The sequence below is a fragment of the Mustela lutreola genome, chromosome 8 (genome assembly GCF_030435805.1).
Source record: "Mustela lutreola isolate mMusLut2 chromosome 8, mMusLut2.pri, whole genome shotgun sequence".
Taxonomy (NCBI): Eukaryota; Metazoa; Chordata; class Mammalia; order Carnivora; family Mustelidae; genus Mustela; species Mustela lutreola.
In genome coordinates this window covers 133,824,883-133,850,899 of record NC_081297.1, presented here as the reverse complement: position 1 = coordinate 133,850,899, position 26,017 = coordinate 133,824,883, and the positions used below count along the sequence as shown (strand labels likewise).

Here is a 26,017-nt window from a genome sequence, read left to right as displayed (position 1 = left end):
ATGCATTACTTCAGCCTTTCCTAAGCCCCCTGCTGTGTGCCAGGTCCTGTCACAGAAGCAGGGAGCGTGAGGATGAGCACACAGGTCCCAACAGAGTCGTCCCCACAGGGACCCTAGTGGAGTCAGCCGTGGAAGCAGAGGAATTATGTGGCCACCTGCTGGAGGCCTCTCCCTGTATCTGCAGGAAGAGCTAGGGCTGTGGAGAGGCTATTTGGAGCAGCTTTCCCTGCCTGAGGGAACTGGGAAACAATGACAAAGGCAGTAGTTTAGCAGAGTCTGGAAGGAGTTTGTCTGCAAAGTTGTGTTGGGGCAGGCCGACTGGTGGGTCTGAGAGAACTAACATTGTATCCACTAGAGTAATGTTCTACACTACTGTGTGTCATGTAGTCCAGCCTTTATGCCGTCCAAGATGTTTCTTCTCCCAGGCTGATCATTTGTAGTTTTTCAACCATTCTCATTTGGCCTCCTTTCTGGTCTTTTATCATCTTATTTACCCTTTTTGTGTGTGTGCTCTGGTTTATCCCTCTCATATGTGAGGCCCTGAACTGAAGATGTTACTGCAGGTGAGGCCTGACTGGTGTGGAATAGAGGGAGATCATCACCTCCCTGGTTCGGCATACCATACCTTTATTAATACTTCCAAAGTTTCCATTAGTTTTGGATCCTCACCATTTGATGCAGTGTATCAAATGATCCCCTCAGCTTTGGGTTATCAATGGATTTAATAAGCAGCTCAGTTTCTCCTCATTCAAAATGCAGAAATGGCATTTGCCGAAAATAATCTTCCCTTCTGTCTCTAAGCCAGCAGCCAGCTTTCTTTAGTTATGGCCACTTTCCCACATGCAGACCCATGTAGTCACTGGGCATCCAGCTGCACCTCTCTGTTTGTTCGAGAGACTCTTCTCTCCTGTCGAACAGGCAGACACCTCCCTTCACTGCGGGAGTGACAGCAGAATAAGGACGAGGTGGTCCCACTCTTGTGGTCCTGTGTGCCAGCCCAAAGCATTTCTCCACTACCACCCCGCCAAGAGATGGAACCGAAGAGGTGTTGCACTGGTGCTGGCAGTCTAGTCCTCCGTCATCTGTGGCATTTGCTGTGACTTTGATATCACTTATAAAATGAAGGTCATTTTATTAACAGCGCCGTCTGTGGATTTCCTGCCAGGTGCTGAACACACAGGTTCTAGAGCTTGACTGCTGGTGTTCAAATCCTGACTTTTCATCACTGACTGCTCAGGGTATCTTGAGAAACTGACCTCATTTCTCTGAGCCTCTGTTTCCTCTGCCGTGAAATGGGCACAATGACTGTACTTTGCTTACAGTGTCATTGTCATAATTAAATGAGTTAATATACATAAAGTACCTGGCAGGGAGGAAACACTCACTAAATGTTAGCTGTGACTAACATTGTTTCTCCGTGATAACCCTACAAATAATCTCTGTTTTACAGGTGAGGACACGGAGGCTAATAGAAATGAGCTGGTAGTTCAAAGCCCACGAGATCAGTAGGAGGTAGAACCAGGATTTGAACTTAAATCTGTTTCCAAGGCATAAATGCTCTCTCCTTTATTCCTTGTTGTCCCTTGTGGGATTAATAACACCTTTCATTTATACCCTTTTGTTCATATGAAAATAGAATATTCATGAAGGTAAGAAATTTATGAAGATAAAAAAATGTATGAAATTTGGGGGAAAAGAGAGATGACATAGGTGGGGAAAGAAGGTGCAATCATTCTGATTAGAAAAGCCTCTGGATTTAAGATCACGGAAATTTCAGTCCCGTTATGTCTGTTTGTTGCTTTGATAAAAGAGATCAGTCGTAACACTAATTATATCAGGCATATTAATAGAATCAATTATGCTTATGCAGATTTTTCTCTTGGTCTGATGAAACAAAATAATTCTTCCAAGAGGCATTTAATTTGGTGCCATTTTTCCTGCCAAAGTCTAAATGTACTTGTGGAGATGGGAAGACATCTGCTTTTGAGATGCAGTAAACTTGGCAATTTTGCAGCTTCCCAAAAAGCAAACGTAAAAGTTCGAGCCCCTTCTTAATTAGATTGTTTTTCTTCTTTTCTTTTCCTTTCCTTTTCTTTCTTTCTTTTTTTAAAAAGATTTTATTTATTTATTTGGTAGAGATCACAAGTAGGCAGAGAGGCAGGCAGAGAGAGAGAGGGAAGCAGGCTCCCCGCTGAGCAGAGAGCCCAGTGCAGGACTCAATCCCAGGACCCCGGGATCATGACCTGAGCCGAAGGCCGAGACTTTAACCCGCTGAGCCACCCAGGTGCCCCTTCCTTTCCTTTTTTCCTTCCTCCCTCCCTCCCTCTCTTTCTTTCTTTTTTTAAGAAAAACAAGTTTTTACGAATAGAACAATATAGGGTAATGATTGTGTCTACATTTCCCTTTCATGGGTCCACCAAGGGATAGAAAGGGTGTTCTGGATTTCGCCCCCTAGATCCACATGCCCTCATCATTCTCTGGCATTGACATGTTTTCTAAATCCAGAGCCAGCGTCAGCCGTGACCCCTGCCCTTCTTCTGTATGCAGCAAACCCTATGGGTTCTTACTCTCTCTTCTTTGTTAAAATAAACTTAATTTTCAGAGAGTTTTAGGTTTATAGACAAGTTGTGAAGTTAATGGGGAGAATTCGTGTACCTGTATCCCAAGCCTGGTTCCTCCTCTTGTTCCCAGGTTACGTTACTGTGGCCCATTTATCACAACAAAAGGACCACATCGATCCATCTTTATTAACTAAAGTCCTTCCGGGATTCTAGATTCCCTTGGTTTTTCCCTGATGTTCTGTTCCTGTTCCAGGGTCCCATCCCGGACTCCCCAGTTAAATTTAGCTGTCACATCTCCTTAGGCTTGCTTTGAGAGTTTCTCACAATTCCCTGGGTTGTGATGACCTTGACACTTGTGAGGAGTACTAGTCAGGCATTTTCTGAGGATGCCTTCTCTTAGGATATGTCTGACATTTTTCCTGTGATTAGATGGGGGTTCTGGGGGCCACTGTCACCATCTTCATGTCAAGGGTACATGTTGTCTGCATGACTTATCACCAATGACATTGGCCTCTAGCATGTGGTTAAGGTCTGTGTTTAGGATCTCTGCCACATGAAGTTACTCTTCCCCTTTCCATGTTCTAGTCTTTGGGAGGAGGTACCTGTGCAGCTGTGAACTTTCTTCTCACTCATTCATGATATGTCCTAACTCTGTCCCCCTCTTCCCTACTGCCACCGTTCTGGTCCATGCCACCATCACCTTCCAGCTATGGGGCTCCTGGAGCCAAAACCCGCTTGAGCCCTCCTGGTGTGGTTGGAATGACAGAGAAGGCCTTCCAGTGTGCCCAGGCCCCCTGTTTCTCCCTCTCTACCCACCCTGCCCTCACTTGGCTGTGGCGACACCAGTGTTCTCGCTCCTCCTTGAGCTGCCGGACCCTCCTGCCCTAGGCCTCTGCACCTGCATTTCCTTGGCTTTGGAACATCCTTCCTGGCCCCAGGCTATCTGAGGCATGGCTCATCTTTTTTTTTACCCCCCTCCAGATCTCTGAGCCCTTGCATTGCATTTGCTCTGTAGTCCTTCTCACCAGGAGGCCTTATGCTGGGTGTTTATGGTCAGCCTCCTTGTGGAGGAGTATAAATTTCTTAGGGGCGGGGACTGTCCGTCCTGTTTGCTGCCATACTCCCAGGCCCCGACACAAAGGACACAGTTGAGTGAGAATGTTGTGCTTGGTGTGCAATCACCACTTGGAGGCAAGTTGTTCTGCCCTCGCTTCACATTTTGGGAAGATTTTAGAGAACTTTGTTTTTGTGCCCTTCTGCCCTGCGTCTAGTAAGACTCATAATTTAGGCTACTTAAAATAACAACCTTAGAACTCTGAAAATCAAGGATTTCTAAGCATCTGGACCTCAGGAACTCATGGGCAGTGTTGTGACGTAGAGGTTACTAGCTGTCTCGAGAGCTCTGTCACTCGCCAGAAAGGGGGCACTCGGGCCAGCCGCAGAGCTGTAGGAATGACCCCCACACTGGGAGCCCCCAGGTTCTCCTGGGTTCTCCGCAGTGTTCCACTGTGAGCTCTGCCTGGAGCTGTGAGGGACGTTACTCTAGCACGTTGCTCTCCCTTCGTCGCCACACACTAGCCAGCTCAGAGTGTGCTTGGCATAAGAACAAATCCAGGTACTGAGGGAAACTAGACTGGGCCTCAATAAGAAGAATTTTAATAAAAATCCCTAGGCAGTTCTTTTTTTATCTTTTCATACTCTTTGTTCTGCTTTTAGAGACACCGGTAATCTTCATGTTACATTGAGTGAGCCCTCTTTTTGAGGCTGGTGGAAGGTTCCTCCACTCTGACAAGTCCAGAAAATCTAGCCGTAGGCCACTGGAGAAAGTGTAACCTCCTGGCTGGTGGGAGGAGCTCTGGCTTCCTCGACGGGATGTCACCCTTGACGGTTATTCCTAGAGACGGATGCCGTGCGTGTGTATGTGTGTATGTGTGCCTGTGTGTGTGTGTGTGTGTGTGTGTGTGTCTGTCTGTCTTTCTGTGTTGGAAAGGGGCCTACCATGAGGACTTGATCAGCTGTATGGAAAAACACAATTTAGAGGCAGGAGTGGAACATAGAAATCGCCCCAGTCCAACCATTTCATTTTCCATAGGAAGGACGGGGCTTGGAGGGGTTAAGAGACTGGCCTGAAGTCCTCTGGGGGAGTAGTAGAGGCTAGCACCATGGATCTAGAAGCCCAGGCCCCCAGTTCCGTGTCCAGCAAAGTAGCTCCATGGCATTGCGCCCTTGCTACGGGCTAGAGACAGCTCCACTGCCTGCCTGCATTATATTATTTTTATAAATTTTTAAAATTTTTTGAAGATTTCACCTTTTTTTTTTTTTTGGAAAGATTTTATTTATTTATTTTTATTTGACAGAGAACACAAGTAGGCAGAGAGGTAGGCAGAGAGAGAGGAGGAAGCAGGCTTCCTGCTGAGCAGAGAGCCTGATGCAGGGCTCGATCCCAGGACCCTGGGATCATGACCTGAGCTGAAGGCAGAGGCTTTAACCCACTGAGCCACCCAGGCACCCCAAAGATTTTACTTTTAAGTAATGGCTACAACCCAACGTGCAGCTTGAACTTAACAACCCCAAGACTAGAGGTCTCAGGCTGTACGGGCCAAGCCAGCCAGGTGCTCCCCCGTATGCATCCTTTGACTTAGCTTCTCTGCTTCCACCCACGGTAAGACTCTTGGCATCCTTACTTTGGGAATGAGAAAACTGACCCTCAGCAAGTGACCTTACCAAGGTCACCCAGCTAGCACATGGTAGGACTGGGATGCGATGCCTCATCCTGCATCCCTGGAGCCTGTTCGTTGTGACGACAGTGTCCATCGGGCCCTTCCAGCTGCCTCTGTCCGTTCTCCACATTGTCTGCCATGTCGCTGGTTCCCTGGGAAAACACCGTGTGTCTGTCAGGAGTGGTTTCCCAAGACCACCCAGCTCTGGGGCCTGTGGTCGGTACGTGGTCGTGTCTCACTGTGCTGTCTGTGCCCTGCAGGGGGCGTCCAGACAGGTCCAGAAAGAGCCGCCAGACTTCTAGTAGTCGGTGTTCAGACTGCTCTGTCTCGAACTCTGTGTCTCTCAGGCGCAGCAGCTGCCCTGCGCTCATCACCACAAATCCACAGAGCAAACTCACTGGGCCCTCTGAGGTGGCAGGTCCTGCCCTCTTGGGAGCGAGGAGCGTCCAGAATGGAGACTCAGGGTTTGTTCAGTCAGAGTGGATTGCAGGTTGGGGTGGACTTGGGTGTGACACAGGCCTGCAGTCACGCACTGGCCCGCACATGGTCAGTCTTTGTGAGCCTGGGCAGGTTCCTTGACTCTACTTCTCAGATGACTCAACAGTCCAAGGCCACGAGGTGCCGCACCCCCGCCACGCTGGTGCGGTGAGGCGTTGCAGAAAGTGTGCAGAATGGTGTGGCCCAGGACTCCTTAAAACCACCCCTGTCGGGAGCATTTAAACTTCTCCCCCGTGTCCTACCCGTCCCTCAGCACTCCCAGGTTTGGGAGGAGACTCCAGAGGGGTGCGGACCCATAGCCTCCCTTTGGGAGGCATGGCCATGGTGCCCTGTGCGGGGTTCTGGGGATGCGAGTGTGAAGTCTGTCTGTGAAAATGCAGAACTGTACATGGTGTTCAGGATTCTTGGAAACGCCTCCGAGTGGAAATAGCATTTGGTGATTTCTTGGCATGCATGGCAGGTGTTAGATAAATGAGCTCAGCTGTGACATTTGAGTCAGCATTCTGTGCAGCTTGAACACTTGTGCGTGCCGTTCAGCCTGGTGGGCGCGGGAAGTGTTCCCACGCAAACGTGACCCTGGCCATGAAAAGTTAGTACTCTTGGGCAAAGAGGTTCTGCACCTCTTGGTAGCTGTTAAGGCTTTTTTTTTTTTTTTTAAGTGGGGGAGGGGCAGAGGGCGAGGGAGAGAATCTTAAGCAGGCTCTACACCCAGCACAGAGCTGGACATGGGGCTCGATCTCACAACCTCGAGATCACGACTTGAGCTGAAAGCAAAAGTTGGATGCTTAACTGACTGAGGCACCCCCAGCTGTCTAGATTTTTACTTAAGTGGTTTACGCTGTGATTGGAAGGAAGATCCTGGTGCCACAGCCTCTCTAGACTCAGGAGTACTTTTCTGTCCTACAGGTCTGTCCAGGGGCAGAGGGGAGAGGGGAGAGCAGGGGAAGAGGCCCAGATCTGATTCTGTGCCTCACCGTATCCCAGCGGTGTGGCCCGGCCACTCTGTGTCTGTCTGTGCCTCTGGTGTCCTGTCTGTAAAATGGGAATGGGAGAGCCTGTGTGCAGTAGCAGCACACAGCGTGCTCAGTACCTCGGTACTACTGGCAGGGGAACCAGTGTTCTTATTTTGAGATTGGGAGGGAGAGAAGGACTTGAATGTCTAGCCTAGTAGATAAGAACAGAGCAGGGGTTTTTGCATAGTTTGAGGAATGGTTTGATAACAGGAACTACAGGGAGCCGAGTGACACGTTCTGAGTCTGAGTGTTGGAACAGTAACAGGCTGCCACATGCTGAGAGAGGTGGCTCTTGAGGCTGAACCCAACAACGGGGAGTCCTTCCAGCCCTTGGTGGGTGAGCTGCAGCCAACTGTCTGGATGAGAAAAGCAAAGAAAGCTGTACGGAGGGGGCTCCCCCTCTGAAAAGTTTTCAGCTTGGTCTTCATGAAACCTGGTGGGGGGGCCATGCAGGGGCTGATACACTGAGCTGCTCAAATGTGAGCTGAATGATGGTTGGTGACGTGTTGGGGAAACTGTGCTTCTAGGAGAGGGGACGTTCCAGTTCCTCTTCATCGCTGCCTTAATTACAGTCGGAGGAGGTGGACGCAGATGTGTTTCTGGGGAAAATAGGGGTCCAGGGGCAGAGGGAAGGGGTGGGTGGGGGCAATTAAGATGAGAAAAGCTGGGGCCAGGGGTGAGGCCTTCCCTGTGCTTGGGTAGATGAACCGGAGTGGGGTGGAGGGAAGGCTCCGTGACCAAGAGCTCTGTACTTGGGCCAGAAGCACACGGCCAAGCTGCGGTCCTCACCCCATCTTCCCGCCAGAGTGTGTCCGCCACCTCAGCTTTTGTTCAGGGACCCATTCTGGACGCTATCTTGAACTTAGTTCGTTTTTAGCTAAAAATAATTCCTTTCTTCTTTCTTAGTATCCGGTGGAAATCAGGAAGTATGAGTATGACCCAAATTTTGCAATTCGTGGACTTCATTATGATGTGCAGCGGGTAGGTTTCATCATCGTGTTTTTCTACATTTTAATGGAGTTTGGGAATAACGTACTCTCGGCGCTTTGCTGAACACAGAAATTGATTTTAAATTCTATTCCTTGGGGCCGCAGAACTGAATTACTAAAAAACATCTTTGGATAAAGCCTTTTGCAAATGGCTGTATTAGAAAAAAAATGAATGCATTTAGCTACTTGGAAGATACTCCTTATACTCCTAGAAGCCGTTTTTGATGTTCTGAGGAGCAGCCTGTTGTCCTGTTGTTTTTGCAGATCAGTCATTTCCTTAACAGACTGCACAGTGCTTTTTTTTTTTTTTTTAAAGATTTTAATTATTAGAGAGAGTGCACTCATGTGCTTGTGCATGAGCATGGGGGAGAGAGAGAAGCAGACTCTCCACTGAGCAGGAAGCCTGAGGTAGGGGGCTTGATCCCAGGACCCCTGGGATTATGAACTGAGCCAAAGGCCGATGCTTCGCTGACCCAGCCCCCTGGCACCCCCACAGTGCTTTAATCAACAAGCGGACCTGTCCAACACGTACACTGTGCCTCTTTGCCATGTCCAGCTGGTGTTGCTAGGATTTATGAGGCCCCCTGAAATTCTCATTAAATATGCGGCTTGCCATCCGTTATTCACCTTCGTGTGTGTTTATGTTTTTGAAGGCAGTGTTGATGAAGATTGATGCTTTCCATTACATCCAGTTGGGAACCGTCTACAGGTAGGCGAAAGAGAAGGTAAATTTAATTGACTCACAGTAACCAAGTGGCTTTGGGTTTCAAGACCCACTGACGGCCTGGTGATGAAGAGGGTATAGTGTGTGTATTTGTGATTTATTCTCTCATTCATTCAGGAACATTTACTGGGGCCCATTATGCCAGATCAGAGGGGTTTGGCTTACAAGGATGCCCCGGGGAGCTTCGAGTGTAAGTTGGAAGCCACGTAAATAAACCAGTGACTGCAGTCCACAGTGACCAAGGCAATGATGATGTTTAAACCATTAGGGGGCGCTCTGGAGGGGGTTCTGGGGGAAGATAGGCTCTTTAGAGGTGCCCATCTGCCAGTTGAGTGAGGGTCCCAGAGCTGAGGTTTTGGGTGGGGCGGGAGGCTGGGGTGAGGCAGGGGGTTCTTGCTCCCACCATGGCAGTTGAGTAGTTTGGATATTAAGGACCCCCCCCTCCATGTATTAGAATTAGTAGAAGCACTTAGCTCAGTTCAGAATCTTTGTCACTTCGAAAATGAAGGATTTTACCTTTTCTAATTCTTGAATTTGGGGGGGATTTAGGAGTATGGTTATTGTACCTTAGAAAGAGGTGTGCCTGTCTTAGCTTCTCCTTTCACAAACTCTTCATTAAAATTAATGTTTTTCTGTCCGACTTAAACATGCACACTGTTCCCGATACTTGGATACCGCTGAGAGCGTCGTGGCAGACCACAGTAGCCCTCTGTCCCCCCTCCCCACCCAAGCCCTTACACTCTTCAGTTTTTTCTTCACATCATTCTTCCTATTTCTAAATACTGTGTTCATAGTTGTCTTTCCTAATTTATTAATTCTGGATGTGCTACGGGGCAGGACTGGGTGTGCGCGCACGTCCCACTTCTGCGGGCTCGTGCTTGTCCGTGAGTGTCGGCTGGTTCCTCCGTCCTCAGGCGTCATTCGCGTCATGACTCCGCAGGTCTCGTTCCTTCTGACCCGTGTCATGCCCGGTGACCGCCCTCCTCCTTGTACCGTGCTTGCTTGTTCTCAGATTTGTTTTCTGTAGAGGTGTCCCGAGTTTTTTCTAAATGTTCCATCACCAGTATCATCAATTTCCAACAATTCAAATGTCTTAGATACACTGTCAGTTACTTTTTTTTTTTTTTTAAAGATTTTATTTATTTGGCAGACAGAGATCACAAGTAGGCAGAGAGGCAGGCAAAGAGAGAGAGAGAGAGGAAGGGAAGCAGGCTCCCTACGGAGCAGAGAGCCTAACGCGGGGCTCGATCCCAGGACCCTGGGATCATGACCTGAGCCAAAGGCAGAGGCTTTAACCTACTGAGCCACCTAGGCGCCCCCACTGTCAGTTACTTTTGTGTTTAATTGGCTACTCCTGCTCTGACTTTCTCTGATGGCTTGTCCTGGGGCTTGGGTTTGCCTCTCTCTCCACTCCCCGATGCCCGTCTCTTCCTCTCTCTGGCTCTGCTCCCTCATTCTGCTGGAGCACATCCCCAGAGCTGCCCGGTGCCTCTCAGAGCTGAGCCTTTCTGGGGGGCTGTGGCGGCTAATCAGTTCTTCACATTGGTGTCCCCTTGCAGGCCCCTGTTCTTAGTTTGCTAAGCCAGAAGCCCCCTTTTCATCTGCTACTTGTCTTCCACAAAGGTGTTCAAATGTCCTGTCTGCTGATGTCCTTGCTCTCATATCCTTTCACTGTTTGAGGAGTTTATTCTTTTTTTTTTTTTTTTTTTTTAAATTTAAGAGAGAGCTTGTGTGTGCAAGCTGGGTGGGGGCCCAGAGGGAGAGAGAGAATCCTATGCAGGCTCCATACCCAGCATGGAGCCCAATGAGGGTCTCAGTCTCACGACCCTGAGATCATGACCTGAGCTGAAATCAAGAGTCAGGTGCTTAACTGACTGAGCCCTCCGGCATCCCTGAATAGTTTATCCTTTTACTATCATTTTAATGGTGTTTCAGGAAGGAGACGAGGTGGTGTTGATGAAAATAATAATATTTGTAATAATAAATAGCAACGAGCAGATATTAAGTCTTGCTACAGCATAGATAGACACTGTCATAAGTGTTTTATTTGTGTTCATTTATTTGATCCTTGAAATAACCTTATGAAGTAGGTGCTGGTATTAGGCCCAGAGATGTTAAGTAACTTGGCCAAAGCCACAGAGAAGTAGAATTCTGACCCAGGTGGTCTGTTCTGCCCTTAGCCTACATGCAGCATGGTTTTGTTGTACGGATTAGGTTAATGAAATCCTTCACAGGTGTCTTGAATCTTTTCCTCATCTCTGTTCCTGCCATCAGCTCCCTGGCTCAGACACTTAATCCTTTTCTCTAGGGCCCTTGCAGTTTCCTGCAGTGCGATCTATCCTGGACATCATTGCTGGACTGACACATCTAAAGCATTGCCCTCAACAGACCCTCTCTCCTGCGATCCTGGATGGCTCCCACTGCCTAGAGAATGGAGCCCAAACCTCTTGGGTTTCCCACCAACCTTCTCTAAACCCATACCCTACTTTTCTTCTACACACAGCTTTTTACTTACTGGATCAGTTAAGACTCTTGGTTACAGGTACGGAAACCCGACTCAGACTGGGTTAACCAGAAATACAACAGTGGCTCACCGGTGGTGCGGCCCAAGGGACAGTGCCCGTTGCAGGCATGTCTGGTTCCAGGGGCCAAATTGATGTTGCCAGAACTCTTTCCATCTGTTGGCTCTCTCCCTCTGGGTTTGCTCCAGGCATGCCCCTCCGCCGGAGACCCCTGGCAACACCCTTGGCCCGAGGTCAACAGGAGCAGGGGACGGTCTCTTCCCAGCAGTTACAGCCAATCTCAGCGTGTGTGAGGCAGTTGCACACAGCACATCTGTTCTCTCCTCTGAGCTCTCCTTTCCCGGTTGCCATCTGCTCCTGCTGCCGTTCTGCCAGGGCGCACTCTTCCTTCCTTGCTGCTGCTTTAGATCTCCCCCATCCTTCCTTCAAGGCTGGCTGGTGCTGAGGCCTCACCCTCTTCTCGGCCCAACGTGGTCTGTTCCTCCTCTTCTCAGACCGCACAGTCCTATGGCTCCTAATTGTCTTGTTTCTTTTGTAGGTAAGTTTTCCATCGTGTTAGGGAGTATGGACAGGGCTAGGTGGTAGAAGCCAGCTGAGGCACTGGAAGGAAAAGGAATCTTCGTGTTCAGGTCCTGGGAAGGTCACTGTGGTCACAGCGCTGAGGGGTGTGGCGGGCTGAGGCGGGCTGGGGCAGCATGGGTGCGCATGTGGGCTCTGGAGTCCCACTTCCTCAGCGTGGGCCCTGGCCTCACTGCTCCCGTGCAAGCAGCTTCTTGACCATCCTGAAGCCTTGGTTTGCTCCCCTGTAAAATTGGCCTGATGCTCTGGTGGGCCCAGGGGTGGCTTGTCGTGTAGACCAGGGTATGCCTGGAGCAGGAGAGGCACGCTGAATGTCACCGCCTCTGCCTTCCCCTGAAAAGCCGTACGGATGAGCTCTTGGCAGGGCAATGCCCCCTCCTCAGCCTTGCCCGTCCGACACCTGCTGTCAGGTGGGTCCCCAGCTCCTCTGTCAGGTTGGATTTTGTGTTGGGGGCTGTGGAGCCAATGGCACAAGGCAGAGGGGGAGGCAGACTGGCTGTCTCCACAGCCCCATTTTGTACCCACGATTTAAGTTCTGACTAGGGATCTAGGGAAAGCCTATGCTTGTTCTCCTCGCAGGCACACCGGCAAGGCTTTGCTAGTGCCAGCTGTATACTCCTCATCCGGTCTCGGTTATGCCTGGAGGCAGGTACAGTTTTCGTTCCCCATTTTAAAAATGACGTTGAGACCCAAAGAGGTTCCATTGCTTGTCCAGGTACTATTCCTACTAATGACGGAAGCTGGGGTTTGAACCCCGGGCAGACTCTTCAGATCTGTGCTCCTAATGTTTGTATTTCTTATAGCCACATGGGGCCACGTAAAGTACTTTACGGTTTGATCCTCGCACTGGTTGAGGCTGCATCGGGGTGTGGCTGGCCGTGGCCCAGAGCCTGGGGCCCGGTCCCGTGGGCTGCTGCACCTGTGGGCGTACCTCCTGCGGGTTCCCACTTGCCGGAGCGGACTCCTCTCACCTCTCACCTCACCACTGCTTTTGAGTTGACATTCAGTCGTGACCGGGGCAGCCTGGGAGGCTGTGAACCTGGGTTAGGGCAGGGCCTCGTGTGGGGGCAGGAAAATGACTCACCCAGCAGAGTTGTTCTACTTTTTATAGTTTCCTTCTAGGTTAGAGACTTAGGCGGGTGCACACCTGAGCAGGAGCTCTGCCCCAAGGTCCATGCCCAGAATGTTCAGGAAGTACAAGGCCTCCGTTGTTTTCAAAGGCTGGAAGTTGTAGCAAGTTAAAGAAGATGGGGGGAGGGGCAAAATACTAATGAATCCCCGGGGGTATTTTTGAAAGTTATAGAAGGGCGGAGAACAGAAGGAGGCTGAAATTATATTTTAATTCTCCTTACATATCAAGTATAAATTACATTTTGTATGTATTTTAATGCCATCCTGGTGATTTTATAAGATAAGCAGCCTGTTCGCATTAGACTCGCAGCACGTCATTCGTCCTCCCACTGTCTGTGGTGCTGGGTGGACTTTCCGTCATTCCTTCTGTGACCTCCTTGCCACGGATGTCTTGTTTCTCAAGCACCTTCCCTAGAGAAGCAGCTGGGAACAGACGTTTTTCTCCGTGACGCTCTGGAGTGGGCAGTGCCAGATGAGGAGACATGAGAGCTTTCAGTCCCCAGCAAGGGGCACCTGCTCACGGCATCGGCGGCAGGGTCGCTCTTCCTCCAAAATTTATCTTTCCCTTCCTGGAGGAGCTGGATTCATTTGCAGATTCTCCCGCAGCTTCCGGACACAGGCAGAGGGCAGATGTTACCCTGGCTTTTTAATAGGTGAAGAAACTGGCCTGGACTGTCACATAGCCTTTGGGGTCATCCCTCTCGGAGGTGGCTCCCAGGCTTCCTGCCTGTGTCTTGGGGTTTAGTCCACCCGAGCCTCATGAGTGGTTTTTCCCACCTTTGCACTGACCTTCTTAGGTCAGAGTGTCAGCTGGTAGAAGGATGATCGAGATAAAGCTAGCTTTTCTCTCCCTAATGTATTAAAACAAAAAATGGCAACATAGACCCCACCCACCCCAAAGCAAACCCTACCCCCAAAGCAAAGGGAGGCCATGTACTTTGTTGAGGTGGGCATTGTGACATCAGTGGTTGAAGAGCCTGGGCCCCTAGAGCCAGAAAGCCTGGGGTCTGGTCCTTTCCCACCACTTTGGTGACCTTTGTAAGATTCGTGACCTTTCTGGGCCTCAGTTGCCTCTGCTGGGAAATGGGAAGATGTTAGTGCTTCCCCCTAGGATTGCTGAGAAGTAAGTGAATGACTGTGTGGAGTTCACACCTGGCATCCCTAGTAGGTGTTATTTTTCCTGCTCTTGTTACCCACGGAATCCTGGTGGTGGTAGTGGCAGCAGCACCTTCTTGCCTGTTACTTGTAGCCATTACCTGTGGCACATCTCGCCTCCTCGTGACAGTGACATCTTGCACCTGGGCTGAAAAATCCCAGCAGTTGCCCGAGGTCTGAAAGTCACTGCTCTTGCTATTTGAGTCTAACTGCACCGCCTGTGATTTTTCCAGAGGCCTCAGTGTTGTCCCCGATGAAGAAGTCATTGAAATGTACGAGGGGTCCCACGTGCCTCTGGAACAGATGAGTGACTTTTATGGAAAGGTAATGAGAGATTATTTATTTAAAGCAGTCTGTCAGCAGACACGGCCTGGTAAACTTAGAATCTCTCTGAGCGCCTCTGTGGAACTGACAAGGGACTTTGAGACTGTTTCAGGACTTTTGGGCCCAGGATTTGAGAAGCTGGTCTGGTGGCATCTCTCCTAGGCCCCTCATGATTCCCCTTTCTTAGCTCTTTCCTTCCTACCTGATGATGATTCTTTTTTTTTTTTTTTTAAAAGATTTTTTCTTTATTTATCTGACAGAGATCACAAGTAGGCAGAGAGGCAGGCAGAGAGAGAGAGGAGGAAGCAGGCTCCCTGCAGAGCAGAAAGCCCGATGTGGGGCTCGATCCCAGGACCCTGGGATCATGACCTGAGCCGAAGGCAGAGGCTTAACCCACTGAGCCACCCAGGTGCCCCAATGATTCTTAATACCTTCCTTGCACCGGCCCCTGTCTACAGCCCCCTACCCCAAGGGATGTCCCCACTTTATAGATGAAGTCAGGGTAGCTCTAGTTGCCTTCCCTGAGATTGAGGACAGCAGGTCATCCTGGCCTTGAAGGGAAGTTTCTGTTTCTCTGACTTTTGTGGTTCTCTTTGCTTTCTGAATTTTTGCACATCTTATTAGGAGCACTCTTATTTACACTGTCAAAATGCAACAAAAGCTGCCCAGTCTGGTAAACTTGGGGTTACTAACTGCAGGCATTCAGAGAAAGGCTCTTTCGCAGGCTCACACATGGCTGTGTGAGGGCACTCACGTTCAGGAGAGCTACATGGTTTTCTGTGCCATTCCATGGGCAGTAGTCTATTTGACGGCTTCCCTCTGGGTTTGACAAGAGAGTGTGAACTGGAAGTTAGAACTTACAGGAATGTGAGAGTGATTAGATTTTTGGGGGGGAAAATCAGAGCATTGCCTTGGATTTGCCGGTTATGCTTAAGAGTACGATGTCAGCTCTGTGGGGAATGATGAGAAATAAGGTGAACGCTTCTACTTTGCTATTATTAGAACTGTCCTTGGGGTGCGGGATCCAGATGTCGATGACCAGAACCCCCCCGGGGAAATGTCCCGTCTGGTTCTGCTGTGGTGTTGGCCTCCGTTTCTGACTCTGTCCACCCTGCCTGCAGAGTTCTCATGGAAACACCATGAAGCAGTTCATGGACATCTTCTCCCTGCCAGAGATGTCCCTCCTGTCCTGTGTGAATGAATACTTCCTCAAGAACAACATTGACTATGAGCCTGTGCATCTGTACAAAGACGTAAAGGTGAGAGGCAGGGGTGCCACATCTCACACAGGGTTTTAGCAGAAGGGACAGCATTGTTAGCCTCCTTGGGCTGGGCATTTGCCTGGGATCTCTTTTATTTTTGGTTTTACCATGAAAATTGTTAAGAACAATCTTACATCAGGACAATTGGAAGTCAGTGTAACTTTGTGTTAAAGGAAGAGAGCGCTCATATTGCTATCGGGATTTCTAATTCTTGCTGACTGAAGCCAGCCCGGTGCATCTGGTCAGAGAGGTGGTTGGTGGCTGAGGTCCAGCCCGAGCCCACCTGTGGAGGGGGTGACTTCACACACAGGCTACAGCCCTGGGAACTGCTGTTGCTCAGAGCAGGCTTTTCTCTTGTACACGGAGGTTCCATGCAGGCCTTTCCAGTTGGAAAGGTGAATAGACAGCTGTGAAAGACCCAGTTGGAGAGGTGGATAGACAGCTGTGAAACTTACATGCAGATATAGGCACATCATTTATGTAACTTTGTATTTGTGTATGTTGATTTGTGTTCACATGTGTTTATATTCTTTAAACTCTGCACTTTTTTCAGAACTTAAAAATGTGTTCATGTATTAATTTATACTAACAATACACATGTATATCACATACATGTATATATTAATAAGTGTGTATTTTTATGTATATATTTATATATGTAATATGTATTATTTAAGTACTTATATGTTTATGACTAATTTTAAGTTTCGACTGCCTTAAATCATGGGTTTTGGGAAGATGGTGGATGAATTCTCATTTCTCAATAATCTGTTTTTTTTTTTTTTTTAAGATTTTTATTGATTTATTTGACAGAGAGAGATCACAAGTAGACAGAGAGGCAGGCAGAGAGAGAGAGGAAGGGAAGCAGGCTCCCTGCCGAGCAGAGAGCCCGATGTGGGACTCGATCCCAGGACCTTGAGATCATGACCTGAGCTGAAGGCAGCGGCTTAACCCACTGAGCCACCCAGGTTCCCCTCAATAATAGTCTGGTATTATTTGAACTAAAACTGAGTAGTTTCTATTCTCCTTTTTGTGTGCACAAATGCTTTATCTTTAAGAATCTTTATAATATCAAAATATCAAATATATCAAATATCAAAAATATCAAAGATATTAAGTATCTTTAAGAATCTTTAAGTATCAAAAAATAAATAAAAGAACCACTTGTAGTTATATGACCCTCGCAGTCATGAGGAGAGCTGTTTACCAGATGCTGCCAACAGAGAGCATTTAGGTCTATTCCTGGCTCTGGCTTTCAGAGAGCTTCACGCATATAACTAATTAAGTTCTCACAATCAGGTCTGGAGGTAGGTGCTATTATTCCTCTCATTTTACAGATAAAGGTATTAAGGCACTGAGAGGTTGAGTCACTTGCCCTGAGTCACACAGCTAGTAAGTGGTAGAGCCTAGATTTGCAGCCGGGAAGATTGGCTCTGGCTTGCTCTATGAACCCCTGCTTCTCCCGATGTGAGTTTGAGACAAGCCTGTGCCTGAGGTTGAGTTTGTAGTCCGGAGGTGTCACGCTTGGTGGCGATCTACCAGTTTTTGAAGGCTGATGGTCCAGTTTTGCCTGCAGCCCAGTCCCCTGCTGTTTCCCCCCGGAAAGTTTCCGTGTGCCTCCAGGAGAGCCACCTCTGCGGTGGACCTACTTAGTGCCCCTGCGAGCGGCGCTGTGCTCCGACTCTTGCCAGGCGTCGGGCTGCTGTAGCCTGCGGTGGCCGGTGAGGGACTCACGGCCTCCTCTTCCCTGTCTGTCAGCCGCACCACATCTCCGCCTGAGTCAGCATCTCGCTGACCACTCCTCACCTCACTGAATGGAAGAAGAGCTGTCATTGGTCTCGGCCTCTTTCTCTGGAGGAGAGAACCTGCTCTTGGGGTCTAGGGAGGGCGCACGGATAAAAAGAGCCATAATTCCCCTTGTCCAGATGCCCCGTAGTCATCAGTTCGTGAGACTGCCTAGAAATTGCCATTTACCCTGTGGAATTTTATTCAGAATTGTTCTCACAAGTTACCTCCCTCCTCTGTGACCCTTCTGCAAACTGCCACTGTCACCATGGAAACCTAAGCGTTGGCCGCCTGTGTGAAATGGCCCAGCACTGAGATTTCATCTGGTGTTCAGCCGGCCAGGCTTCTAAAGACAGACATCGTCGCAAATGTCACTTTTCTTGTCACTCAGGCTGTCTCACGGACCGTCCCACTGATTAGAAGCCTCTCTTTTGACAGGATTCAATTCGAGATGTGCACATCAAAGGAATCATGTACAGCGCGATCGAAGCAGATATTGGTACGTAGCCAGCACTGTCGCGAGGGCCGCCTCAGCCTGTCCCTCTCCCGGGCCACGAGCGGCTGTCGTTGTCATTCCCAGTGGCGACCTGGGGCTCAGCGCCTCCCGCCGGTGCAGCGTGAGGACCTTGCTTCCTCGCACCTCGGACGTCCCCCTCCCCTTTGTCTCAGGACTTGACCTAATCCTGACCCAGAAAGACAGGCGCTGGCCATGGCAGGCAGGTCCGTAGTATGTTCCCATGGATCAAGGTGGTGGAGTCCTGGTCCCTGAGGTTCCAGGCACTGCTAGGCCAGCCTGGACCACGCTTGCTTGAGACGTTTCCACCCCTGAGGGCCCCAGCCGTGCTGGACCTAGAGGCCCCGCTTAGGGAGCCCCTGCAGACTGACCGCCTTGACACTGACTCCGTGTGTGAACGTTTCTCTTGCCCTCAGAGAAGTACATCTGCTACGCTGAGCAGACCCGCGCGGTGCTGGCCAAGCTGGCCGACCACGGCAAGAAGATGTTTCTCATCACCAACAGCCCCAGTAGTTTCGTGTAAGTGGTTGTGGGTGTCCCTCCTGGCTCCTGGCTCACGTCTTGTCTTGTGTCCTGTTTACCTTCACGGTTGAAAATTTGAAAGAAAACATTGCAAAAGTAGTGAATCCCTTTCTTATTAGACTCACCTGGCCGATATGTTGTTTCAGGGACAAAGGGATGAGGTATATTGTTGGAAAAGACTGGAGGGACCTGTTTGATGTGGTCATCGTTCAGGCCGAGAAGCCAAGCTTCTTTAATGATAAGCGGAGGTGAGCATCTCTCTTTCTGGGAGAACTAGATTGTCGCCCTTTGCTGCCCTGACTTGGTGAAGTCTGGAAAATCAGATGCATCTGACATTGTAGCTTTTGATTTTGAACCGTGTGGCAAGTGATTACAGGGTGCGTGGGATTAGTGCACAGCGGTCACACAGTGGTCGGCTTGGCTCGCACCAACTGAGATGGTTCCCACTTCAGCCCTAGGGGTCAGGCTCTAAGAAAAAGAGCCTATCAAGCAATGAGAAAACCAAACTTAGTATTAATTACATCCAAAGTTAGACTTGTTGATGCAGATGTGCTGTGAAGCTTAACGAAACAACAGTAACAACGAACCACCTGCTGGGCATTTTTGGTACATGCAGCTCTCAGTAGTGCATTTAAAATTACAGCTGGATTTTGCAATACTGCAACACAGGTTTTGTGCCAAGTGGAGTAAATCTCTACCAAGACTTAGGTAGTGTCTTCTTGCCACTGGCAGTAGAGGAGTGGGGAAGTTGTGGGTTACGACGGTGACTAGGGTGTGCTCTTAGCACTAATAGTTGGGGAGGGGGGTGTCAGGGATCCTAAAATGTTTTTCTTTCTTTTTTTAACATTTAAAATCATTTTTAAAAATTTTTTAAAGATTTTATTTATTTTGAGAGAGTGAGCAAGCACAAGTAGTGGGGAGGGACTGAGGGAGAACAAGAAGCAGACTCCCTACTTAGCTGGGAGCCTGATGTGTGGGACCGGATCCCAGTTCTCTGGGGCCATGACCTGAGCCGAAGGCAGATGCTTAACTGACTTATCTACCCAGATGCCTCTAAAATGTTTTTCAGTGGTGGGATAGACCTCTTTACCAAGAGCCATCCCCCTGCCCCCTGCACCCATTTTTTGTCTTTGTTCTATATGCATGGAACACCTCCGCTCATCCCTTTTATTTATAGTGATGAAGATCAGAGACAACCTAAAGGAACATCCATGGGAGGGAATATTATACAGCCATTAAAAATGGTGTATTTGAGGGACGCCTGGGTGGCTCAGTTGGTTAAGCAGCTGCCTTCGGCTGAGTTCCTGATCCTGGCGTCCTGGGATCGAGTCCCACATCGGGCTCCTTGCTCAGCAGGGAGCCTGCTTCTCCCTCTGCCTCTGCCTGCCATTCTGTCTGCCTGTGCTCACTCTCTCCCCCTCTCTCTCTCTGATAAATAAATAAAATCATTTTAAAAAAATGGTGTATTTGAGGGGTGCCTGGGTAGCTCAGTCATGTGGGCAACCGATTCTTGATTTTGGCTCAGTTGATGATTAGGGTCGTGGGATCGAGCCCCACATCGGGCTCCATGCCGAGTGTGGAGCCTTCTTGGGATTCTCCCTCTCCGTTTCCCTCTTCTTGTCCCTGCTTGTGCTCTCTCTCTCTCAAAAAGGGAAAAAGATACTTTTGGGGAAAAAAAGCAGCGAGCACGTTAAAAACACATATGAAAGAATTTATAATCACATGGGAGATTGCTCACAACAGTAGAGAAAAAGATACAAATCGGTATACACAGTGATCTTCATTTATGTTCATAAAAAAGAGAAAGATAACAGATGTTATCTTTATAGACTGAAAGACACCTACTGAAAGCTTAGGTGTTTATACCTGGGCACTGGGATTAGGGGTCATTTCCCTTTTCTTCATTCTATTCTGCATTTTCCAGATTTTTTGGAGTCAGTTTACATTTTTCTGATCAGAAAAGCAATCCAAATAAATGTTACCTTAAAAAAAGGCAGACGGGCCCCACATGCCTTGGACTTTTGTTCTTTTTTTTCCTTTTTAATATTAAAGTTCTAATTGGCTTTATTAAATGATTCATGAATTAGGCCACATAGCATCTAGCAAGTAGAGGGGAACTCCTGGAGGCCTTTATTCTTACTCCCCTTCTCCATGATAAAGTGATTTGTCTCATCCTCAGATCTGTTTTGTGTCTAGAATGGCTGGATTTCAAGCACCGAGTGGGACACTGCGTAGTAAGGTGGTATTTCCATAAGCTGTGCTTGTGAAGCAGATTTTCTCTGTGTGATCAAATACATTTTAGGAAATCTGAAAGTTTCTCTCCCAGGAAGGTTTTCTAGAGGCCTCAGGGACTTTTAAGAGGGACATAAGTAGTGCCTAGTGTTCCCCAAATTTATCTGACCCTGGAGTTCTTTCCTTGCTAAATACCTTTTGGATCCTGGGGTCTGCAGTTTGGGATGTCTGTAGTGGGCCAGGTGGTGTGGTGGTGGAGTTTGGGCTCCAAGGCTTTTCCAGGTTTGTGCAGTCCCTTTCCGTTCCCACTGAGTAACTGTGCGGTGTTTCCTAGGCAGACAGCCTGCACGGTTCCCACGGGTCATAGTGTTTCCCTTTCTGTTGTTAGACCTTTCCGCAAGGTGAACGAGAAAGGTGTCTTACTCTGGGACAAGATCCACAAGTTGCAGAAAGGCCAGATTTATAAGCAGGTACCTCGTGACTGATTTCTCCTTTTTGTTCCTTTGCTTTGTGGTCAGTTATAATAACAGCCAGTGTTTGTTGAGGCCTCCTGTGTGCCTGGCATAGTTCTGAGTGTTCTCCTTGAATTAGCTATTTATAACTTGGCAGCAAAACTTAAATTTAAGTCAGTGTATTTTCAGTGTGTTATGTCTAAATTAACTCAGAATTGAACAGGCTTTAAAAACAATTAAAGAATTACTTTCATAGTGTATACAATTTAAGATGTTAGTAGTAAACCTTGGATATTTCTCTTGAAAAAACGTTGAGTGACATGGTGTATTACCTTAAATTAGTGATTATTTCCTGATGAGCTGTGTTTTGTATACAATTTTGATATATTTTAGTATCCGTGAAGCTTTCAAATGTTTGAATAAGTGATTGAATCACTGACTCTTGTGTTACTGAAGTTTGTTTTATCTCATCCTTTAAAATTTTTGTATTTCTGTAAGATTTATAAAACACATGAAAGTCTTTATAAAACAGACGAAGTACTGCGTGGTTAAAAAACTTGAAACCTTCCTGGTGGATTTGTAACACACTGCTGCGCTGGGCAGTAAGTCTGTTTTCCAGATGTTGGAAGATTTGCTTTGATATCGCTATCCCACTACTAGCACGTTAGACCAAGGGAATTATTAGGACGTAGCTCAGACTGTGCTACAAGAATATTTGCCGTGAGTTACAAAATAGATAACAAAGTACATGTCCAACATTAGAGGATTGGTAAAAGGAACCACAGTATTTCTCGCTACTGAAGTGGTAGATTAGTATTCACTGACATGGTTATAGAATGCTCCATGTAAAAATATCATTACGGAGAGGTATGTACCATATGAATCATTTCTGCAAAGTGCATTTGACTTAGAAGAAACATCTGAGAGAATTCATGCAAAGGTGTTTTTATCTTTTATGTTTTGGTACTTAGAATTGTGTATAAAATTAAAGCTTTTGCTAAGTTTTAAAAAATCAGTATTTTGGGTTACAATAAGTATATAGGTTTCTATCTCAGATGATACAATCTCTCTCTTTTTCTATTGTTGCAGGGCAATCTATATGAATTTTTGAAGCTTACTGGATGGAGAGGATCCAAAGTGTTGTATTTTGGTGACCACATATACAGTGACCTGGCGGTGAGGAGCTTTTTTTTCCTTTTCTTTGCTGGGAGACAGATGTGTTAGTCTCACTTCCTAAGGAATTTCTCTTATTTAAGACCGTTTTTATACTTTCATAAAAATGGGACAAGGTTGCCTTTTGGGGGGGGGTGTCTCAATTTTTACATAATGGAATGGATCAGAGGTGTAAAAAGTAAATTTTTTTTGAAATGATAGAAATTAGTAATTTACTCAGGATTTTTGAGAAAAATCTTTCCATTCAGGTAATAGTAAGAAATAAATGCCAGTCTTTTTGTTTTTATTAAAACATCCGAGGCGGACAAAGAAGAATTCATAAACGTTAGTCAGGGCTTCTTTTGCAAGTTCAAAAACTGGCATTTCCAGGAAACAGCTATTCTGAGAAAGTGAGGCATTTCATGCCCACTGGCATAACTAGAGCAGCATCGCAGGACATGAATTATGACTTAATCTATAATTGGAACAAGGCTGAGTCAGTCACGTTTCCTGCCATGCCCGGCTCCTGGTGCGGTGCGATTCTGTTTGCTCAGTGAGCCCAGGCTGGTGGCATCAGACTTCAGACCATCTGCTGGAGGCAGAGGTGGAGGGGTGATTCCAGTGCCTGTGTGTGGACACACTCTTGCTGGGTGATTCCATGCCCCCTGCATGGTCACGTCTGTCCAGCAGGCTGAGGGTCTAGTGGAAGGAATCATGGGCTCAGAACTGGAAGACAGGTTTCCATCCCAGCTCTACTATTTTCAGCTGGGTGGCCTTACACACAGCCTCCAAGCTCCGATGTCCTCATTTGTGAGAAGAGTGAAGTAAGATAATGTATGTAAAAGTGATAAGTTGAAATATAAAGTGCTACCTTCAGGATTTTGGCACTACCAGAATGTTCCGCTGAGTGACATGATGTCACAGACATTTGCCTCTTGCTGAGGGGTGTCTTTGGGTCTTGATGAGATAACTGTGTGCTGCCCTTGAGGTATGTGGGTCTGTGAACGCGCATGGACACACACACACACACACACACACACACACACAGGTCTTAGCATTATGAGAGGTGCTCACAAGGCAGTAGTTTCTTCAAGTGTGGTCCCTGTGACATCAGTACCACCTGGGAAACTTATTAGAAATGCAGTTTCTCAGGTCTCACATCAGATCAGAAGATCTGGTGGGGCTTGGCCATCTGTTTTTTAAACAGCTTTTCACACTGAAATTTGATATCAAGGTAATAATTGCCTCAGAATAAGTTAGGAACTGATCCCTCCTCTTCAGTTTTTGGGAGAGTTTGAGAAGGATTGGTGTTAATTCCTCTTTAACTGTTTGGAGGAATTCACCAGTGAAACCGTCTATCTGGTCCTGGGCTTTTCATTGTTGGAAGGGTTTTGATTTCTGATTCAATCGCCTTACTAGTTAGAGGTCTTTTCAGTTTTTGCATTTCTTCATAAGTTAGTCTTGGTGGATTATATGTTTCTGGGAATGTCATCTAGGTTATTCAGGTTGTTGATGTATTGTAGGTTGTTGATGTTTGTAGCTTTTACAATTCTTTTTATTTCCGTAGAATTGGTAGTATTATCACTACTTAAATTTCTGATTTTAGTAATATGAGTGTTCTGGGTTTTTTTTGTCTTTGTCTAGTTCCTTATGGTGTGAAGTTGTTAATTTGGGATATTTCTTTTTTCACATATGTATGGCTATGGCTATACTGTGTATATAGTGTATGGCTATAAATTTCCCTCTGAGTACTGCATTTGCTGCATCCCATAGGTTTCATTATGTCACATATGCATTTGTGTTTAAATTTGGTACAGGGTATTTTCTCATTTCTCTTATGATTTCCTTGACTTGTTGTTTGTTTAAGAGGGTGTTCTTTATTTCCATATTTTTGTGAAATTTTTAGTTTTTCCCTCTGTTGATTTCTAGCTTCACTGCTTGTGATCAATAAAGATACTCTGTATGATTTTAAAACTCATTACAACTTGTTTTGGGACCTAACATAAGTTCTGTCCTGGAGACTATTTCAAGTGCATGGAGAAAAATGTGCATTCTGCTTTTGTTGGGTGGCATGTTCTGCATATGTCTGTGAGTTCTCATTGGTCTTCAGTGTTGTTCAAGTCCTATATTTCCTGACTTCTTGTCTTTTGTTTGGTCATTTTTCTGTTATAGGAGTGGACTGTTGAAGTCTCCTGCTGTTACCACAGAGCTATTTTTTCCTTCAGTTCTGTTCATATCTGCTTCATAGATTGTGGCACTCTGATGTTTGGTGCATATATGGTTATAATTGTTATAACAATTGACCCTTTGTCATTATATAATTGTCATTCCTTGTGTCTTGTGACAGTTTTTGATTTAAGGTCTATTTTGTCTGATATTAGCATAGCACCCCTGCTTTCTTTTGGTTACTAATATCTTTTTTAAACCTTTCAATCTATGTGTGTCCTTAGATCTATGATGAGTCTCTTGGAGGGATGCCTGTCTGGCTCAGTTGGTGAAGCACGTGACTCTTGATCTTGGGGCTGTAGGTTTGAGCCCTGCATTGGGTGTAGAGATAATAAATAAATTAGTAAATAAAGTCTCTTGGAGCATATAGAGTTTGAAACAGTTCAACAGAGTTTGAAAACCACTGTTATAAAAGATCAATTCATTAACATGTCAGAATTAACATGTCAGAAATTATGTGGCAAAGCACATTATCCTTCAGGGAAGTCACCTTGGGAATGTAAGTACTTATAACGTTGCTCTTTGTCAACACACTTTTGGGTGCCCCTTTAAGAATAGATTTGAGAGCCAGGTTGAGGCACAGGAGAGAATCAGTTTTATTATTAGTAATTTATTATCATATGCTTTAGTCTTAGAAATGTTCCAGGTGACTTTTTACTTATTTTCAGAAATAAAAGCTACCTTCAAAAGTTTGCCACCATTGGGAGTATTTAAAAGGTTATGCTGTAGGTTTTCATGTACTATAGGAGGAGAAATGCTGAAAGGTTTAAAGAAATTCAGTAGGTGAAGAAAGCAGGCAATATCCTTAGCACTTGAGGAGCCGGGATTCTAGCTTTAGGTGAGTAGCCAGTGAACTCTGAAGATTTTAAACCTTATACCATTTTATTCCTTAAAACCTCAAAGCTTTCCTTTATTCTTCAGAATAAAAGCCTGATTTCCTACTGTTTCCTACAAGGCCCTGCTTGATCTGTCCTTCTAAAGCCCTCCTCTCTGAAGGCAGGACCTGCCTCTGCCCTTTCCTACTCAGCTTTAGGCTCCCTGCCTGGCTGTTCCTTTACAACTCTACCTCCACACCCCCAACCCCAGCATGTTCCTGCCCCAGGGCCTTTGCACTTACTGTTTTCCCAGCCTGAATTGTTCTCCTCCCGCATAGCTCACACTTTCACTCTCCTTCCCTTCTGATCTCTTCTCAAACATCCCTTTATTGGCCTTGTTTTCCTAACCACTTTATATACGATGATAACTTTTTTCCTTCTTATTCTGCTTGATTTTTGACCACTGTATTTATCACCACCTGCCTTTGTACATACTTTGGTTTATTTTTTGCTTGTATTTCCCATGAGGGCAGAGTTTTATCAGTTTTTGTTCATTGTTTTATCCTCATTGTCTAGAACAGGGCCTGGCACTTAGTAGTTGGATAAATATTTGCCAAATGAGAAAACAAATGACCATTTAGTATGCTGATTGTATAGCTTAGATTTCCTAGGATATATTTGTTGACAGATACTTTGGCTTAATTGTCAAATCACGAGTTCACTGTATCTGGCATGAGAAATGTGATCATGTATGTCTGTGTTGTAGGATCATTCCAAGCCTCACATTTTATAATTCCTCATAACCCACAAGGCCCAGCACACAGTGGGTGCTCCCCAGTGG

The 26,017-nt window shown here is 46.8% G+C and overlaps 1 protein-coding gene across 2 annotated transcripts in view; it reads left to right on the top strand.

Moving 5' to 3' along the window:
- Positions 1 to 26,017, top strand: part of NT5DC3 (5'-nucleotidase domain containing 3) — a 61,957-nt gene that overhangs the window by 23,345 nt on the left and 12,595 nt on the right. For both annotated transcript variants that reach the window (XM_059186692.1, XM_059186693.1), the window contains exons 3-11: positions 7,699 to 7,773; positions 8,435 to 8,490; positions 14,126 to 14,216; positions 15,338 to 15,475; positions 17,702 to 17,762; positions 18,194 to 18,296; positions 18,446 to 18,547; positions 20,920 to 21,001; positions 22,073 to 22,159. In XM_059186692.1, the coding sequence (XP_059042675.1) occupies positions 7,699 to 7,773; positions 8,435 to 8,490; positions 14,126 to 14,216; positions 15,338 to 15,475; positions 17,702 to 17,762; positions 18,194 to 18,296; positions 18,446 to 18,547; positions 20,920 to 21,001; positions 22,073 to 22,159 (795 nt within the window). The remainder of the gene's footprint in view (positions 1 to 7,698; positions 7,774 to 8,434; positions 8,491 to 14,125; positions 14,217 to 15,337; positions 15,476 to 17,701; positions 17,763 to 18,193; positions 18,297 to 18,445; positions 18,548 to 20,919; positions 21,002 to 22,072; positions 22,160 to 26,017) is intronic.